Below are 19689 nucleotides of genomic sequence, written 5' to 3' on the forward strand. Positions count from 1 at the left end.
ATGTCAGGGCTTACTTTTTTCTATTATATTGACAGTAACCTTAAAGATGACTCCCCTACCCTACCCTCCCCCAGGTGGGAAAAAATACAGGAATTATTCTCTCCTTTGGTTCTTGGATATGTAAAGAAGGCCTGGAAAGGTTTTTAGTTTTCTTTCCCCAAAATAAGGTTTTATTCTGCTTGCTTTTTACCTTTGAAATACACCGGACCCTCGCTAGAACGCGGGATTTGGGATCCATGCCAAGTACCGCGTGATAGCGGGGACCACGTTAAAATGAAATTTACTGTATACAGTAAATGTCACATCCATAAAGTATAGAAAACCTTAGAAAATAAACTCCCACTTGAAGGAAACAATAAACAAGAAAAAAAGTATTGCTTTATTGGAAATTTAAAGTCGACATTACAATAAACTAGTCTTGTTTTTTCTTTAAAAAGTCGGTGAGTGGCTTTTGCTTCTTGCTGCTGTGCCGCTTCCGCTTAGCAAACGGCAAAAGACTACGGAGCTGCATAATTTTTATAAGCTCAACGTCTTGCGTCTCAAACCTTCTCAAAGCAGTCTCTAAGCCGGCTACGGTCGCAGAGAACGACGTCCACTTCATCTTCCTCTTCTTTTTTCACGGTGAAGGCCAATTCTTCAGCTTCTGGAATGTTGTTTGGTTGTACTGCCTGAAGAATTTGGTCATCTGTTAGACTTTCAGCAACGGGACAAAATTCTTCTGCTTCATCGTCACCTCTTATCCAGGACTCGATATTTTGTGGCAGAACATTTACCCCGAGCCCGGACAGTTGCTGGCACAGCTCCTGCATCCACTCCATGTCTGTTCTTCCAACTTCCTCCTCTGTAAATCCCTCTAAGTCGAATTCCTCGTCACACTGTGATCTGCTTTCTTCATTTTCTTCCAGGAGCAGGTGGCCAAACGACTCTCGCATCCCACCATCCACTAGCGGTTTATCGTTTCAGCGCATAATAAATTCCAAAAATCGCCGCCAATGTAAAAGAAGTCTTTTATAGTCAACTTCTTCAGAAAATCGGTGACAGACAATTTGCTTTCTATCACTTGTCGTACCAAGTTTCGTCGATAGTGCTGCTAAAAAATGGCGATACATCTTGATCAAGCAGCTGGATTTTGGAAGTCGTTATTTTAGGTAAGTATTCAACCTGTATTTTACTGTCACGGGTTCTGAGTCTTTTGGCCGGAGGATTCGCTGGACAGTTGTGTAGCAAAAGAACGGCCTTTTCTACACCACCGCATAGGGTCGATCTAAGATACGCAACTTCAGCTACGTGAATAGTTGATGCTCCCTCATTGACTGCGCTTGCGCTTCTCATTCTGGTGGAGTACTAGAGTCGACAGGAGAGCGCTCAGCAGTCGATTTATTGCATCTATACTCAAAAAAATTATACTGTACAGTGCTTATATTTGGGATCCATGGCCGTGACCGCATTATATCCCTATTCGCGTTATACAGACGCATGTTCTAGCGATGGTCCGGTGTACCAGAAGTATCAAGTTCCAGGTTGGTATAAATACAGTTTGCACAAAAATAATAAAAGGAGTGAATTAAAACCAATTTAGCTATTTTGGCACACATTGGTGTGTACATAGTCTTAGTTAAGAATAAAATGATTGAAGTCAATTTAGCTCAGATGAGTAAAAGACTAGCTTTAGCCAAATCAAACTGAGGGCTTGTCTACATGGTGTAGCAATGCGCACTACAGAGGTGTAATTTCTGAAGCACACTAATATGCTATGCATTAATTGCACACTTGGGAACCTTTAGCACACCAGCAGGGTCTATATGGACCAATTAACGTGCAACATGTTAGTTCGCTTTAGAAGTAACATCCCTGTAGTATGCATTGCCCCATCGTGTAGTCAAGCCCATAATTACTTTTATTCCAAATTAAAAGTCTTCACACATTGACTTGGTCTACACTTATAAGTTAGGCTGACATAGCTATATCAGTCAAGGGTGTGAAAAAAACACACATCTAACTAATGTAGCTATGGCCTGGACTATACCTAAAACTTAGGCTGACCTAGCTACAGCATGCAGGGGTGTGAAGAATTCATACCCCTGTAAGACGCAGGTAAGCCAACCTAAGCCCCAGTGTCATCACCGCTGGTCAACAGAAGAATTCTTCCATCGACCTAGCTACCACCCTTCCAGGGGATGGATTTATTACACGGACGGAAAAAACCCTTCCATCACTGTAGCAAGTGTCTACACTATAGCAGTGTAGCTATAGCACTATAGCTGTGCCCTGTAGCGCTTGTAATGTGGTCGACTTACCCTGTGTCAACTTACCCCGCAGTGTAGTTGCAGCTATGTTGATGGAAGAATGCTTCCTCCGACATAGCTAACTTTGTCTGGGGAGGTGGTGTTCCTGTGCTCACGGAAAAACCCTTAGGTTGGTGTAGGTTATGACTGCACTATTGGGATATGCTGGCACAGCTACACCAACGTAGTTATGATGGTATGGTCTCTGTAATATAGACACAGCCATTGACTTGCACCACAGTAAATTGGTTTCCGAAAACCAATTTGATTCAATCCGGGCAAATTTGTGTGTAGACCAGCACTTCGGTTCTGTTTTTACAGAACTCCTTGAATTACTGAGAGGTGTGGATCAGGAACTATCTCACTTACCTTAATTGGAGTGCATGGAGGTGCTGAATCTTTAACTAGGAGGCATTCTCCTCACCCTTTTGAATTAAATGGTGTTAAAAAGTACAAAGGGCCTAATTCTCAGTTATCCCAAGGCCCTTTTACACTAGGCTGGCAGCATAAATGGGCCTTAATGTGGGAGAAAACAGTCCCCTGAGAATATCCTCTGCTCAAAGAGCATCCCTGGCTGGTCTAGAGATGGTGCCAGGGCTGTGTACCAGCCCTGTTTCCACATCTAGGGTAACGGTGGCGACATGTTGGGGCATCACCAGAGAACACTGAACTACAGCTATTCTCTGCTTCCCTGGGTTTATAGAGCACCATGAGAAGCAGAATGAAAGTCAGAGCAGGCCCCTCTATGGATCCAGATTATGTGACACTCAAGGTAATTTAAAGCCACCTTGGCCCCACCCCAGCCTTCCCTGACTCAAGCACAGGAATGAGACCCAAAGAGTTTTAAACTGTCTAAATAAAAAACCTTTCCTATTTCACTTAACAAAGTTTCACTTGCATGATTTCTATGACGTCATAAATCAAGTAGGTTTCCATAGAGTCTTCCAGGAAAAACAAGGTAGACAATATCTGAATTTTGAATGTAGAAACAATGAGAACAAAAGGCTTTCTTAACACATCCCAAAGAATGTGAAAAAAACATAAACCCATTTTTACTTTACAGTTAGACTTTCTTGGTTCTGCTCTTTGAATTCTGAGAGCATGTGGGCCTTCCTACCTTCCTCAGACAGTCCTCATGTTTTCATTATCCCAAATAGCTCTTCAGGCTTTTAATAAAATTTCAAGGCCCCAAGTTCTTCAAGGCCTCTTTTCTCCGGCTAAATTAGCAGTTTTTGGAACCAGCACTTCTGAGCTATTTCTTACAGCAGAAGGAAGCTATTTCCAGTTCATCATGGCATTGGACCACCATGAAAACAGAGCAAGGACAGGCTTGAAACCAAATCAAAATTGTGTTTACTGCCTTTAAAGCACCAAAGAAAAATCAGGAGACATTCAGGCTTAGAGGAAAAACCAATAAGCACCTGTCCTCCAGTAGTCAAAATTAACATAAAGTATCTTTCTAAGACAACAGAGACACGGAGGACTGGCGTCTGATCTTCACTTATAGATTCATAGATGCTAAGGTCAGAAGGGACCATTATGATCATCTAGTCTGACCTCCTGCACAACGCAGGCCACAGAATCTCACCCACCCACTCCTGCGAAAAACCTCTCACCTATGTAGTTGGTGGTGTCATATTTGTACTAAAGTGTTCTGTTGGTTGACAGGCCTGTTTGATGTATCTCGGAGGTTGGCTTGAGTCCACTGCCTACATGTTCTGACACCCTTAATTTAGATAAAAGCAATGAGGAGTCCGGTGGCACCTTAAAGACTAACAGATTTATTCGGGCATAAGCTTTTGTGCGTAAAAACCCACTTCTTCATATGCATGGAGTGAAATTGCAGGCATATATATAATGGCACATAAAGAGAAGGGAGTTACTTTACAAGTGGAGAACCAGTGATGACAAGACCAATTCAGTCAGGGTGGATGTGGTCCACTCCCAATAATTGATAAGGCGGTGTCAATACCAACAGAGGAAAATTGCTTTTGTAATGAGCCAGCCACTCCCAGTCGCTGTTCAAGCCCAAATTAATGGTGTTAAGTTTGCAAATGAATTGTAGCTCTGCAGTTTCTCTTTGAAGTCTGTTTTTGAAGTTTTTTTTGTTGTAGTATGGCTACTTTTAAGTCTGTTATTGAATGTCCAGGGAGATTGAAGTGTTCTCCTACTGGCTTTTGTATGTTACCATTCCTGATGTCTGATTTGGGTCCATTTATTCTTTTACGTAGAGACTGCCCAGTTTGGCCAATGTACATGGCAGAGGGACATTGCTGGCACATGATGGCATATATCACATTAGTAGATGTGCAGGTGAGTGAGCCCCTGATGGTGTGGCTGATATGGTTGGGTCCTATGATAGTGTTGCTAGAGTAGATATGGGGACAGAGTAGGCAGCGGGGCTTGTTACAAGGATTGGTTCCTGGATTAGTGTTTCTGTGGTGTGGTGTGTAGTTGCTGGTCACTATTTGCTTCAGGTTCGGGGGCTGTCTGTAAGAGAGGACTGGCCTGCCTCCCAAGGTCTGTGAGAGTGAGGGATTGTATTCCAGGATAGGTTGTAGATCGTTGATGATGTGCTGGAGAGGTTTTAGCTGGGGGCTGTACATGATGGCCAGTGGTGTTCTGTTATTTTCCTTGTTGGGCCTGTCCTGCAGTAGGTGACTTCTGGGCACCCATCTCGCTCAGTCAATCTGTTTCCTCACTTCCCCAGGTGGGTATTGTAGTTTTAAGAATGCTTGATAAAGATCTTGTGGATGTTTGTCTCTGTCTGAGGGATTGGAGCAAATGTGGTTGTATCTTAGGCCTTGGCTGTAGACAATGGATTGTGTGATGTGTCCTGGAGGCATGTAGGTAAGAATAGCGGTAGGTTTCTGGTATAGGGTGGTGTTTATGTGACCATCGCTTATTTGCACTGTACTGTCCAGCAAGTGGATCTCTTGTGTGGATTGGTCCAGGCTGAGGTTGATGATGGTGTGGAAATTGTTAAAATCCAGGTAGAATTCTTCAAGGGCCTCCTTCCCATGGGTCATATGATGAAGATGTCATCAATGTAGCACAAATAGAGGAAGGACGCTAGGCTAGGAGATGAGAGCTGAGGAAGCATTGTTCTAAGTCAGCCATAAAAATGTTGGCAAACTGTGGGGCCAGGCGGGTACCTGTGGGGCCATGCGTAGCAGTGCTTCTGACTTGAAGGTATAAGTTGTCCACAAATCTGAAATGGTTGTGGGTGAGGACAAAGTTACAAAGCTCAGCCTGGACAAAGCATGGCCCCTTGTGGGTGTGCCAAGGCCTCATCAGGGATATTGTTCTTGACAGCTTGTAGTCCATCCTTTTGTGGAATATTGGTGTAAAGAACCTCTTCATCCATGGTGGCCAGGATGGTGTTTTCAGGAAGATCACCAATGCATTGTAGTTTCCTCAGGAAGTCAGTGGTGTCTCGAAGGTAGCTGGGAATGCTGGTAGCATAGGGTCTGAGGAGAGAGTCCAAATAGCCAGATAACCTGCTATAAGAGTGCCAATGCCTGAGATGATGGGGCATCCAGGATTTCCAGATTTATGGATCTTGGCTAGCAGATCGAATACCCCTGGTCGGGGCTCTAGGGGTGTGTCTGTGTAGATTTGTTCCCATGTTGTAGCAGGGAGTTTCTTGAGCAGCTCATGTAGTTTCTTTTGGTACTCTTCAATGGGATTGGAGGATAGTGGCTTGTAGAATGTGGTGTTGGAGAGTTGCCTGGCAGCCTCCTGTTCATAATCTGACCGGTTCATGATGACTACAGCACCTCCTTTGTCAGCACCTTTGATTATAATGTCAGAGTTGTTTCTGAGGCTGTGGATGGTATTGCATTCTGTATGGCTGAGGTTATGGGGCAAGTGATGCTATTTGTTCACAATTTTAGCCTGTGCACGTCTGTGGAAGCACTTTATGTAGAAGTCCAGTCTGTCATTTCGACCGTCAGGAGGAGTCCACATGGAATTCTTCTTCTTCTTGTCTTCTTGAAACGGAGAGGGAGTTTAATGCTAGTGTCCAGTGGGTAGGAGGATTCCTGTGGATCAGTGCACTGTTTAGTGGTGTGTTGAAAATATTCTTTGAGTCAGAGATGGCAAAAGTAGGCTTCCAGATCACCGCAGAACTCTATCATGTTCAGGCGGGGGGGGCGGGGGGGGAGGGGGGGGCAGAAAGAGAGTCCCCGAGATAGGACAGACTCTTCTGCTGGGCTAAGTGTGTGGTTGGATAGATTAACAATATTTTTGGGTGAGTTAAGGGTATCACTGTTGTAGTCCCTTGTGGCATGTAGGAGTTTAGATAATTTAGACTGTCCTTTTTCCTCTGTAGAGAAGTAAAGTGTGCGTTGTAAATGGCAACAAACTCCACTGCCTACTCTGTCCCCATATCTACTCTAGCAACACCATCATAGGACCCAACCACATCAGCCACACCATCAGTGGCCATTCACCTGCACATCTACCAATGTGATATATGCCATCATGTGCCAGCAATGCCCCTCTGCCATGTACGTTGGCCAAACTGGACAGTCTCTATGCAAAAGAATAAATGGACCCAAATCAGACATCAGGAATGGTAACATACAAAAGCCAGTAGGAGAACACTTCAATCTCCCTGGACATTCAATAACAGACTTAAAAGTAGCCATACTACAACAAAACTTCAAAAACAGACTTCAGAGAGAAACTACAGAGCTACAATTCATTTGCAAACTTAACACCATTAATTTGGGCTTGAACAGGGACTGGGAGTGGCTGGCTCACTACAAAAGCAATTTTCCCTCTCTTGGCATTGACACTTCCTCATCAATTATTGGAAGTAGACCACATCCACCCTGACTGAATTGGTCTTGTCATCACTGGTTCTCCACTTGTAAAGTAACTCCCTTCTCTTTATGTGCCATTATATATATGCCTGCAATTTCACTCCATGCATATGAAGAAGTGGGTTTTTACGCACGAAAGCTTATGCCCAAATAAATCTGTTAGTCTTTCAGGTGCCACCAGACTCTTTGTTGTTTTTGTGGATACAGACTAACACGGCTACCCCTCTGATCAATTTAGATAATTTATTTTATACTTTCAAGAGATTTTAAATTGTTGAGGTGAATATTGTTTGGTTAGTTAAAAACAAAACATGAAAAAGAAACCCCAATGAAACATGGCTTGGTTGTGAAAATGAACATTTATTGTAAAAGTAATGTAAAAAAAATGTCATCCAAGACATCAGAGACATTGGGACCAAGACAATTTAAGTGAAACAACAAGAACTTCAGATTACACAAACAGGAATCAGCATTGAGTCTCATGCTTTAGAGCAGGATCGCTGCAGGGGTTAAAATGGTATTTCTCACACAGGTACTGCATGGCAAAGTTGGTAAGAAGCATTCTGAGGTTTTGCTTTGACTTCAGTCAGAGCCAGTAATCAGGGTCAGAGTCTTAGCAACAGCCATACTTAGACATTATCAGAGATATGAGAACAAAGATGGTTTCGTGGTTAAGCTACTGGCCTGGGTCTCAGTTTTCAAATCATGACTTTGTCACAGGCTTCCTATGTGAGTTTGATTAAATCCCTTAATCTTTCTGCACCTCAGTTCCCTATCTGTAAACAGCGTAACACTACTTCCTTTCTTCTACCCTTTGTCTCTCTCATTGTCTATTTAGACTGTAAGCTCCTTGGGGCAGGTACTGACTCTTATTCTGTGTCTGTACAGTGCCTAGCACAATAGGGTCTGAGACCAGTGGGGCCTCTGGGCACTACTTTAATACAAATCAATAACAACAACAATAACAAATGGAACTGCCATTAAGAGAGAAAACCCAGTTAAAGAGTGGGCAAAAATAAAAAGTTTCAATTTACCCAAAATGAGTCGTGATACCACAGAAAAACCTCCAGATGAGCATGGTCTCAGCTTTTTAAAGAATACTCCAGGTTTATAAACCAAAAGAAAACTTAATTATATTCATCAGAGGCTTTTAAAAATGAAGAAAAGCAAGAATACTGTGCTGAACAAAATAGTGGGTGCTGGGTTCTTTTAAGGTTTGTAATTTTAGCTTTAATCCCCAGTCATAGCTAAATCAAAAGGCCTTTAAGTTGTCTTCTTGAAATGGAGAGGGAGTTTAATCCTCGTGTCCAGTGGAAAGACACTTATTTGGAAATTGTTCTGCAGCATAATTCTCTCTCTTGGTATGCCTTAAAAACAGACCCCTGCTAATTAGCAGGGTTGGAAGATATATCAATCAAGTTACCTACTTTGTAATAATCATATAATAGGCCGAGAGCAGCAGCACTGTCCTCATCTCCATTTATGCTCATCATAGCCTTGGTAGCTGCTGTTAGGGGATTTTCCAGGTACGACTTCCAGGCTTCATCTTCACTTGTGTAGGCTCGTCTGGTATTGAATGGTGTCTCATTTGGTACTAAGGCCACAAGGCGTTTGTTACTGTAAAAACACAAGGCACACAATGGTAATTCACCAGAGATTTTTCCTTTCAGATCTACAAACCCCTTACAATTTTCTATTGCATAATCTTTTCAAGAGAGGATGAGCAAAAAATAAGACAAAATGGAGTAAAATTGATCTAACAGTGTCAAGCCAAGACTGGGGTACCAAACTTGCTCTTAAAACATGCATCAATACTAGATAGATATCCTCAGACCTTAACGATATGTATCTATGCATCCAGAAGACTAAACTGGTGTGCATCTGCAGCCCGATGATTTGTGTGCATTGTTTTCCTCACTCTGTACAATGTATATTGGTGTATCTGTTAAAATAATTTTCAAATTGTTATAAAACAATAGGTAATATTGTTCCATTTAAGAAATATGCCTGTTTTATAGCAGAACTATTTTTCTCCCTTCTTGCTTATTTGGAAGGTAATTTGACAGTGATTTCAGATTGCCTTTCAATAATTGGGGCATCTCTTGTCCAATGGGGTGGAAGTTAGGAGACCTGGATTCTATTCCCACACCTGCCACTGACCTACTGTGAAGGTAGGTCATTGTTATTTCCATTTCCAGTAACTGAGGCCATTGAAGACAAAGCCTCAGTTACTGGAAATGGAAATAACAATGACCACCTTTATAATCTGCTTTGTGATCCAACAGATAAACAGCTATATAAATGCAAAGTATTATAACAACACAAAAATCAGAAGTAACCCAGGAGGGAAGTGTTTTATCTGGATTGAAAGGCGGATAATCCCATTGTTCATTGGAAGCACTGAGTCAGTTTGATTGTTCAAACTATGCACCTGATTAAATCTTTTTTAAACATTTCCTTTTAAAAAAATGTATCAGCTCTCCGAGGAAGAATCAAATTGGATAAAAATGACTTAGAATTGAATGTGCTCTCTTCATTTGCCAGCCTATTTACTTGACTAGCCTTCCTTGTGAAGTTTTTTTAAAAAAATTCCTTACAATCTTTTACATTTATGTAAAACTGCTCATTTTAGATGTGTTGGTTCTCCTCTAATTACCATTGGCCTAATCCTACAGTTCTTAAGTAGGAAAAACTTTAATTGAAGTTAGGGTACGTCTACACTGGGACGTTGTCGACAAAACTTTTGTCTTTCACGGGTACTTATAAAAAGCCCCCCCGTGAAAGACAAAAGTTTTGCCGACGCAAGTGGCGGTGTGAATGCAGCTTTGTCGGCAGGAGCGCTCTCCTGCTGACAAAGCTACTGCCGCTCGCGGGGCTGGAAGTATTTTGTCTGCAAAAGTGCCGACAAAATACCGATAGAGAGCGTTCACACACGCTGACTTTTAGCGACAAGGCTGTCACTAAAACCTGCGTAGTGTAGACAAGCCCTTAGTGTGACTTCTGTTAACACAAACACTGTGCAATCTAGTCCTATATTTGAATTGAGAAATAGGAGACAATAAAGGTCAAACTGAATTCACAATCTAAATAAGTGCTTCCCTTCCCTTTACTCCCCTGGGATATGCCCTGAACCACAATTTTCCAGTTACAGTGAATCCTACTGTGCATTTACTCATAAGCACAAACTTCACATTGAACGCTACTGATGGTTGAACGGGCTTTGTAAAGTGCATTTTCTTGTTGAATAATTAAGGGATTTTGGGGGGTAGAGATTATCGTCTCTCCAGAACACAGCACTGTTTGCATGTTACTTTGTTTAACGAAAAACAAAATAATCAGCCAGTACATGGGTCAAAATTTTATGAGCTGCAGGAGAGAGCATTTCATAACTTCATTACACAAATAACCAGAATAATGATCTCCGATTATTTTTTCCTTCTGGTTAAAAAATCTTGACTTTCAGATCCTCCTTTCCTTTTTGCACTGCCTTTCCACCATCATCTGGCCTTTTGCACTATTTTAGGGCTTCCCCCTCTCATTTCCATTTGTATAATTGGGTACCTACAGCTACAGTGAGGGAAAATAAAGCATTTATTTATAATACAAGAGATAGATGTAAGGAACTGCAAGGCCTGCTTTCCTTTTCAGCTTTGTATTGTTAGTGACCCGCAACTCAGGTTTGCAATAACCTCCTTCTTTGTGCTTAAGAGGTGATTGAAACCTTGTTCCCGCCCTGGAAGAGCCACTTCTCTCCAGCTAAGAGGTAATTATTCCCTTCAGATTCTTCTTTCCTAAACAAAGCTCTCCTTTAACTAAACACATGATGGTTTTATGACATGGGCAACTGCCCATTGTGAGCAGCATCAATACCACATACATTCTCCTCTGCAGTGATCTTAGCTCATAATCAAAAACTACAAACATTTACTCTTCTGTCCCTTGGAGCGCTTGCATTTGACAATCATAACTGACTTCATAGTGTGAGTGCTACAGGCTTATCGCAAGAATCACCTGTTTTAAATTTTAAATTTTGCGAATACAGACTAACACGGTTACTACTCTGAAACCTGTTTGAAATTGTAACACGCTTATCTGGAGAAATGTTAAGACACCCAAACCAGAAGGAATCAGCCTCTAAGCACTCAGTCCTAGAGAGGACCCATCTTAAAGGGGTAAAAAAGGAGAGTTCTATAAGTGATATCATTTTGGAGGGCACTCAGACACTAAGGTGACAAGTGTAATTGAATTGCCTGTCAATAATTAAATAGCCTGGGGAGGTAAAAATTCATGGCAGTGGAGATCAGAAGACTAGGATTTACGGTCTTCCTTCAGATGGAATTGAACACATTTTCTCTGGATTCTATGCTTTCATATTTAAAAATAAAATGCCCGTCTCCTCTGGTTATAGAGATGGCCTGCAGCATGTAAACAAAAGCACTGTCATTTTATGGAGCTTGAAAACAAACTGAAACAGTAACACTAACAGAAATAATAACTTCTTCCCTACCCTGAGCCCTGCAGTCAGCTCACAGGAGGGTTAATGCTGAGACCTAATTATCACAAGTTAAGCACTGTGAAATCATTTCAACCAATTGATTGTTGTCAGAGGAGCTAGTCATGGGCAGAATGTGGTATTAGCCCTAGTCTACACTATAGAGTTAGGTCAACATAAGGTTACATTGACCTAACTCTGTAAGTGTCTAGACTACAGGATTGCTGCTGCTGATGTAAGTCCCCCATTACACCGACCTAATAACTCCACCTCCACAAGAGGCATAGTGCTTAGGTCAATGTAGTTAGGGCAACACAGTGTCTGTGTAGACACTGCATTACTTACATCACCTGTCAGCACTGCACAGAACTCACCAATTTTTTGATGCGGAGGAAGGATGGGAGTGAGGTGGAAGGAAGGGATACAAGCTTATGAAGAACAGCAAAACTATCACATTACTCATTGGCCAGGTTTAGTACAACAAAATGTTTACACACTGTAGCAAATTGGTCTCCATGATTGTATAAGCCTAGTCTGAGACCTTGTGTACACAGGAAAGTTGCACAACTACAACCAAAAGTATGAATTTGAACCAATATACTTACACTGCTGCAAACCCCGATGTGAAAACTCTTATTGTAAAGGTCAACGGTGGGTTTTGCCAGTTTAGCTTAAGTAAACTTGGAATAGGTTTAAATTAAACTGAACTAGCACCTCCCCCTAAATAACTCATTTTGAGATAGAAAGTATGATTGCCACGCTTCTAGGATTGTCCTGGAGTCTCCATGAATTAAAGATTAATATTTAATTAAAGATTATGTCATGTGATGAAACCTCCAGGGAGACATCCAACCAAAATTGCAATCCTAGTATTAGGCATCTGGAGTGGCACAAGGCATTATTAATAGCAATAGCATCCCCTTCCCATCCATGTGTCTGTCTCTCTCCCATTCCCATATTTGATTTCCTGTAAACTACTCCCCAGAGCATGGCCACCCACATTGGGCCCACATGGAGTTCACAAATACCATGAGATTCAGAATGTCCATAGAAACTTCATGTCACAATAACATAATTCCTCTGTTAAGCACCAAAAGCTAGGCACAGGTTGAAGAGATTGGGGCAAATGTGGAGGGTTCACTCTAGTCTGTCCCATCATTGGGTTGTCCAGGCCACACTTTGCCCTCTGACTCTCCAAGAAATGCACACATCCAACATGCTTCAGATAAAGTTCCCTCATTCCTAGGATCTGGTTTCTGAAACATTACAAGAACTAAACAGTTCATCTGGCCCTCCCAGGTACAAACCATTCCTTCCCTAATAGACAGGATTTCACAATCTCCTCTATCCCTCTAGGCTAAATTCTTTCTGCACGTGGGTCACGCTAGGCACTTTTGCAGGCTCCTTCCCCAATTCCTGGCATGACTTGCCTCTCCTCAAGCCCATTTGACATGATGTTGTTTATGACTCGTCTCTAGTACATTTTCCTTCCAGTTGGCAGAGCTGTGAATATGCTCTTCTGGTCTCCTTTGAGGGGGAGCAGAACACTGGTCTGAGGTGGTTGGGTATGTTGGTAAAGAAGAAAAGGTTGCCAATAGGTGTTCTCTGGCCACTGGTTGCACTGGCAGAGCAGAAAAGGCTATAATCAGGGGGGTTTAAATAACTGATTGAAATGACCAGGAAGAAAGTGTTGTGATGCACACTCTCTACGTGCACAGTCTATGTACAGTTCCTTTGTTTTCACTTTTGGCTGTACACCTGAACAGAGTTAAGTTCCTTTTCTTTTTTCTCGTTCTTGCCACTGGTACAGCTACATCAGTACATGGTGCACTGCTACCTACTCCTATTAACTTAGGTCAAGTGAACAGGTGTAAACCAGGACTGATGCATCTTGGTGCATCTTGCTCCAGGGCCCTGCAGTCTGCTCCATGTCAGCTGTACCGGAGCAAGGCCCAGTTTTGGGCCCCACACTACAAGAAGATTGTGGAAAAATTGGAAAACGTCCAGCGGAGGGCAACAAAAATGATTAGGGGACTGGAACACATGACTTATGAGGAGAGGCTGAGGGAACTGGGATTGTTTAGTCTGCGGAAGAGAAGAATGAGGGGGGATTTGATAGCTGCTTTCAACTACCTGAAATGGGCTTCCAAAGAGGATGGATCTAGACTGTTCTCAGTGGTAGCTGATGATAGAACAAGGAGTAATGGTCTCAAGTTGCAGTGCGGGAGGTTTAGGTTTCAGAGTAACAGCCGTGTTAGTCTGTATTCGCAAAAAGAAAAGGAGTACTTGAGCTGTAGCTCACGAAAGCTTATGCTCAAATAAATTGGTTAGTCTCTAAGGTGCCACAAGTACTCCTTTTCTTTTTGAGGTTTAGGTTGGATATCAGGAAAAACTTTTTCACTAGGAGGGTGGTGAAACACTGGAATGCGTTACCTAGGGAGGTGGTGGAATCTCCTTCCTTAAATATTTTTAAGGTCAGGCTTGACAAAGCCCTGGCTGGGATGATTTAGTTGGGGATTGGTCCTGCTTTGAGCAGGGGGTTGGACTAGATGACCTCCTGAGGTCCCTTCCAACCCTGATATTCTATGATTCTAAGTCACCGTTTTCATTAATGTGTTTCCTCTACACCAAGAAGCTACACCAAGTGGCTAACCACCAGGCCTTTGAGTGGGGCTAGCTCGAGGGTTTCTGCTGATCTAGGCAAACAGCCAATGTCCAACTCCTCCAGATTGGAGGCACATACAGACGCAAATAGTTAGTGGACATTTTGTTGCTCCAGGCAACCACCTATTCTGTCTGTACCAGAGAGAGAGAGGCACAACTTCATGTGATTCTCCATCATTGTATGTCTTCTTGAACTTTCTTACCCCTTGGATCTATTGTGTGGTCTGAGTGGGGTTTGACTTATTCAGTGGGGTTTTGGTTGGCAAGTTGTTAGGCCTCTTAACATTGCCTATGTTTCCTGGCTATGGGTTTTGGCAGCCTCATGCTTGATTTTTATGACTAATGAAGATAATGCCTTTGCTTAGGGCTTGTCTACATCTGAAATGTATAGCAGGTTAGTTGGAGTTATGTCGCATTAAAGTGCCTTGCATCCACAAACAAGATTATTTTGTTCTTGCGAATCATCTGTTGTTTTAATGTGTGCTATTAAGCCTGCTTTGGAAGCAGACTTACTGAGATGTGGGATAAATTTACCCACAACAAAGTAGGTGTGGCTGAATCCCCATCCCTAAGCAACTGTTGCTCATCTACCAAGTCCTCCTACTGGTATCCCACATTGCTTTGCTGGGCACCTGGGTTAGCCCATCTGTCTACCTGTGTGTCCTTTACTACTCCATGGTCATCCCGACCAGATGTCACCTTCTTGTTTAAATGCTAGCACACAGCCAAGTTCTGTCCTTTGTGAATCCAGCTTGTGGGGCGTTCACATACCTGTGTCATACTCCTGATTGTTAAAGAGTCATGCCTTTTGCTTCAGTGTGGCCTCATGCTGAGGGCCTGGACTTCATTGCCTTCTGAAATCTAGCCACCACAATGCACATATGGCTGTCCAAACAAATGAAGGAAAAGGATACAATCGGGACCTAAGCAGTGCCACAACAAGGAACTCTGGCTAGGTTAAGAGCATGCAGGACAATAATAGGACCTCTGGGAGAGCTCACAGAGTCTGCAGTTTCTCTGATGAGTTGGACTATATATTTATGAGAGATCCCACAACTCAACCACTGCATTTTGTGGACACCACCAATGACACCCCTGCAACCGTCAACCATGATGAAGACCAGGAGGAGAATGACAATGAAATCCCTGATCTCATTGGGCCAGTGAACTAAGAAGCAGACACAGTCCTGGAGACCCAGGAACTGCCTGAATCACATCTGGAGAAACCATGTGGATCATGGGCAGAGCCCCAATCTGTGGAGAGGACCATTTCCAGTTATTATTCTATGATATATCAAACAGCTTAGTTCCACGGACCATCCAAGTGTCACTCAGTTGGTCTATCCTAGCCCCATGTATCTGTTGCTCAAAATGGCGGCCACACTAGAGAGAGTGTACAAACTGGTGTGTCCTTTGCATCAATTAAAAAATAAAAACAAAACAAAAAACACAACAAGCCTTAAGCTTGCTGTGTACTGTCCACCCCCTCAACCTCCACACTGCAGTGTCTATTGCTCTCTCTCCTGCCTGGTCTTTCTTCTTCCCCCGCCCCCAGCCAAGATGGCAGCACCACATGGGTTAAAAAGAATATGGTGTAAAGTAAAAGCATTTTTATTATAGTGGCAGACACAGAAAAGAAAAACACTGGAATCATGTATCTTGCTCACAGTTTTGTTAATGCCCTCAGCTTTTAGCCAACGCGCACTATTCTGAGGTAAATCAGAAAAGTAATGGGACATAAATATTTCCAAAAATAACCTTATTGTAAGGCACTGTAAGAATTTCAGCTCCCTTTGGGCTACTGCAGCATTCTATTTATTTTACAGGGCACTTTGTGCTGAGTCATGGGTGTTTTAAAAACAGAACCTAAGCCAAAGAGAGTGTTCTGCTTTGGCAAGAAGATTGCACAGCAATGCAGCTCTTCTCTCACTGCCCACAGTTTGTGGCTCCTTATTAGTTGTACCCCAGTTCTGTGGGCACCACCCTGATAAACAGCAGCACAGCATATTGTTTCTGCTTTGCCCATGGCCTTTTTGAACAGAATCCTTCTCTGCCTTTTGGTGACATGCCTCAAAGTAACATCCCCCAGAGTAAGGACAGCCTGCAGAGGTGCTTGTGTAATTACTCCCCTGCCCAGGGCTCTGGCCACCGCTACCGCCCAGGACCCTTCAAACTGTTGCCAGAGCCCCTGCCTGCCGCTGTTATCCTGGGGAGGGGGAAGGAGGCACTTGCCGGTACAGGGTGGGCCGGGGCTGGCTCTGACGCCCCCAGCCCAGCCCCCTTCCGCCCGAGGCCCTGCCCCTTCCGGGGTCCAGAGTCGGCCCCAGCCTAGCCCCGTACCTGTAAGTCCCTAGACTTACTTTCACCCCTGCCTAAGCCATAGCCTATGCACCTATGCAGCCTTCTACCTCTGAAACCTCCACATTTTGCAAAACACCATTCACTGCAACAATGCCAGGAAAGAGGTCTTTTTCTAGGCAGTCTGTGGCACAAGACAAAGAAAATCATGGTCCGTGAGACACAGGGAGATTTCCTTCTACCATCATCCCATATTCCAAGATGCAGAGAGCAGTACTGAGTGCCCTACGTATATACATTTATGACTTTGAAAGCACAAACTTATTTGCACACTATACTTTATAACTTAATGGTTTCTAAAGTGTTTTTCAATTTGCACAATCTTATGAAGCTTGAATACTTTTTTACTGATCACAACTTTCAAATTTGTGTATTTGTTATTTATTATAAAAATTATTGAAAATGTCTTTGCATGGTTTTGCATCTAGAACAATTCATGAAAATGCATATGTCCACTGACTTAATTCATAAGAATGCCCACTTTCACATGCACTATGATAAAATCCATCCATACTCTATGTTAAAAATTCCCACATACAGTATACTAGAATCCCTATATGCAGAATGTCAAAAGCTAGCAGCACTGAAAATATACACATTAATACGAGCACAGTGATCCTGATTTAAGCTGTATACATAAGAACGGCCATATTGGGTCAGACCAAAGATCAATCTAGCCCGGTATCCTGTCTTCCAACAGTAGCCAATGTTAGGTGCTTCAGAGGGAATGAACAGAACAGGCAATCATCAAGTGATCCATCCCATCGCCCATTCCCAGCTTCTGGCAAACAGAGGAGAGGGACACTATCCCTGTCCATCCTGGCTAATAGCCATTCATGGACCTATCCTCCAGGAACTTATCTAGTTCTTTTTGAACCCTGTTATAGACTTGGCTTTCACAAAATCTTCTGCCAGAGTTCCATACGTTGACTGTATGTTGTGTGAAGAAATACTTCCTTTTGTTTGTTTTAAACCTGTTGCCTATTAATTTCATTTGGTGACCCCTAGTTCTTGTGTTATGAGGAGTAAATAACACTTCCTTATTTATTTTCTCCACACCAGTCATGATTTTATAGATCTCTATCATACCCCCCTTAGTTGTCTCTTTTTCAAGCTGAAAAGTCCCAGTTATATTAATCTCCCCTCATATGGAAGCTGTGTCCATACCCCTAATAATTTTTGTTGCCCTTTTCTGAACCTTTTCCAATTCCAGTATATTCTTTTTGATATGGGGCAACCAGATCTGCACACAGTACTCTAGATGTGGGCGTACCATGGATTTATATAGAGGCAATATGATATACAAAAGCATAAACATTGTTCACAAGTGACCCTTAGCCTCATAGTAGGAACATAATGCATCGTGGACTGTGCCCCCTCAGTAGCTGCAGCATTTCACAGAGGCATCTTCTCTGGCTGTTGAAAATGTTCACCAAGTGTGCCAACCTCCTCCTCCCATCCATCTGCAAAGCTCTCTCCCTTGCTCTCACAAAGGCTGCGCAAAAACACAGCAAGCAGCTGTCATAAGTAGCAGCTATTTCTCATCAGCCTCTAGCCTAGACATCAAACGCTTCTATCTATCTATCAATCTCCAAAATGCACACTCCATTGTCATTCTGCAACACTCAAGGTATAGCTGATGCAGTGTCCCCCCCACACAAGGCCTGATGGGGTAAATTAGGCCAATTATTGTATAGGCCATACTTGGAGAAGAGCCAGGGAGTGCTAAGGCCTAATTTGCTGATGAAGTCCAGTTGGAGGAGGAGCTGTCCTGGCTTTATGAAGCAGGGAAGCTAGCAAAAGACGAGGGTTGATGGGAAAGGCTGCAGTCACTCCCTGGAAGGAGGGAGGAGTGTTTGGAGGCTGCAGAGACATGTAGCCTGCACTTGCTTCCTGGGAGGAGGAAGTGGTGAAGCTGACAGATCCAGAGAAGGAGGGGAGAACCAGAAGGTTAGGAAAGGGCTCAGGGAAATGCAGGAAGGTATGGGGTGGAACAAGCCTTGACTGCTGAATAGAGGGTCCCTGAGCTGGAACCCAAAGTAGAGGGTGGGCCTGGGTTCCCCAACCAGCCATTAGGGAAGTGGCAGTGGCAGGGCAGTGAACAGGAAAACTGCCTGAGCCTGTTATGAGAAGAGACTTTCCTACCCCAGGAAAGGGAAACCACCTAGTGACCTCATTGGAGGGCCGAGTCACAAAGGGGAGGCTGCAGTTTCTGGAGCAAGAGGGACTGCAGGATGAGACAGGATGGGTGAAGACACCACTGGAAGGGGGACACAGCACCTGGCAGAGCTAATCCCCAGGATGGCCAGTAAGAGGCGCCACCAGCAGTGAGTGCACCCTCTCACAGTATAGTTAAACAGTTTCTTTCTCCTATCCAAGTATAGAGTAAAAGGCTTCAAAAGCCAGGGGAGCATATGGTAAAGCTGAGTATCTAGAATGACTGGTGGAATCTTGTCCCTTGCACCAACAGAAGTTGGTCCAATAAAAGATATTACCTGGTCGCTCTCATATCCCAGGACCAACATGGCTACAATGACACTGTGAACACCATCAATGTCCATTGACATCATGGGAGCAAAAACTCCATTTCTCATTGCAGGAAAAAACTCCAGAGATTCTAAAGATCCCGGCATCATGGACCTTTCCAGACCACCCAATGTCAATATTAGTGAATTGTTGACAGTGATCAACTAGGCTTTGCGGAACCATCAAGAAACATCCCTTCCTGTTGATTAACTCCAAGGCTGGAGGGTGAGGAGGCAAAGAATAAACACACAGGTCGTATCAATGTGCGCAGCACAATTTGGGAACCCCAAATCATGCAAACCCATCAATAACCTCCTGTGCATAGCCCAGACTGATGCCCAGGACCGTACACATCTCCACGACAATAGCCCAGACAGTTGATTTAACAATACCAAGCTGCTTAGCTACTGACCAGTAGCAATCAATGGTTGTGAGCTTCCAGACAGCAGTGGCCATGCGCGTCTCCACTCTGACAAAAGCTCTCGTGTCGGTGTTCTGCCACTGCAGCTCCAGCTCTATACAGATTTCTAGGAAA

At 43.3% G+C, this 19689-nt stretch overlaps 1 protein-coding gene across 4 annotated transcripts in view; it reads right to left on the reverse strand.

Moving 5' to 3' along the window:
• The window catches only part of GRHL2 (grainyhead like transcription factor 2), a 106359-nt gene that overhangs the window by 72367 nt on the left and 14303 nt on the right, over positions 1-19689 (reverse strand). For all 4 annotated transcript variants that reach the window (XM_043539255.1, XM_027831073.3, XM_027831074.3 and 1 more), the window contains exon 2: positions 8542-8731. In XM_043539255.1, coding sequence (XP_043395190.1) covers positions 8542-8731 — 190 coding nt within the window. The remainder of the gene's footprint in view (positions 1-8541; positions 8732-19689) is intronic.

The sequence above is a fragment of the Chelonia mydas genome, chromosome 2 (genome assembly GCF_015237465.2).
Source record: "Chelonia mydas isolate rCheMyd1 chromosome 2, rCheMyd1.pri.v2, whole genome shotgun sequence".
Lineage (NCBI taxonomy): Eukaryota > Metazoa > Chordata > Testudines > Cheloniidae > Chelonia > Chelonia mydas.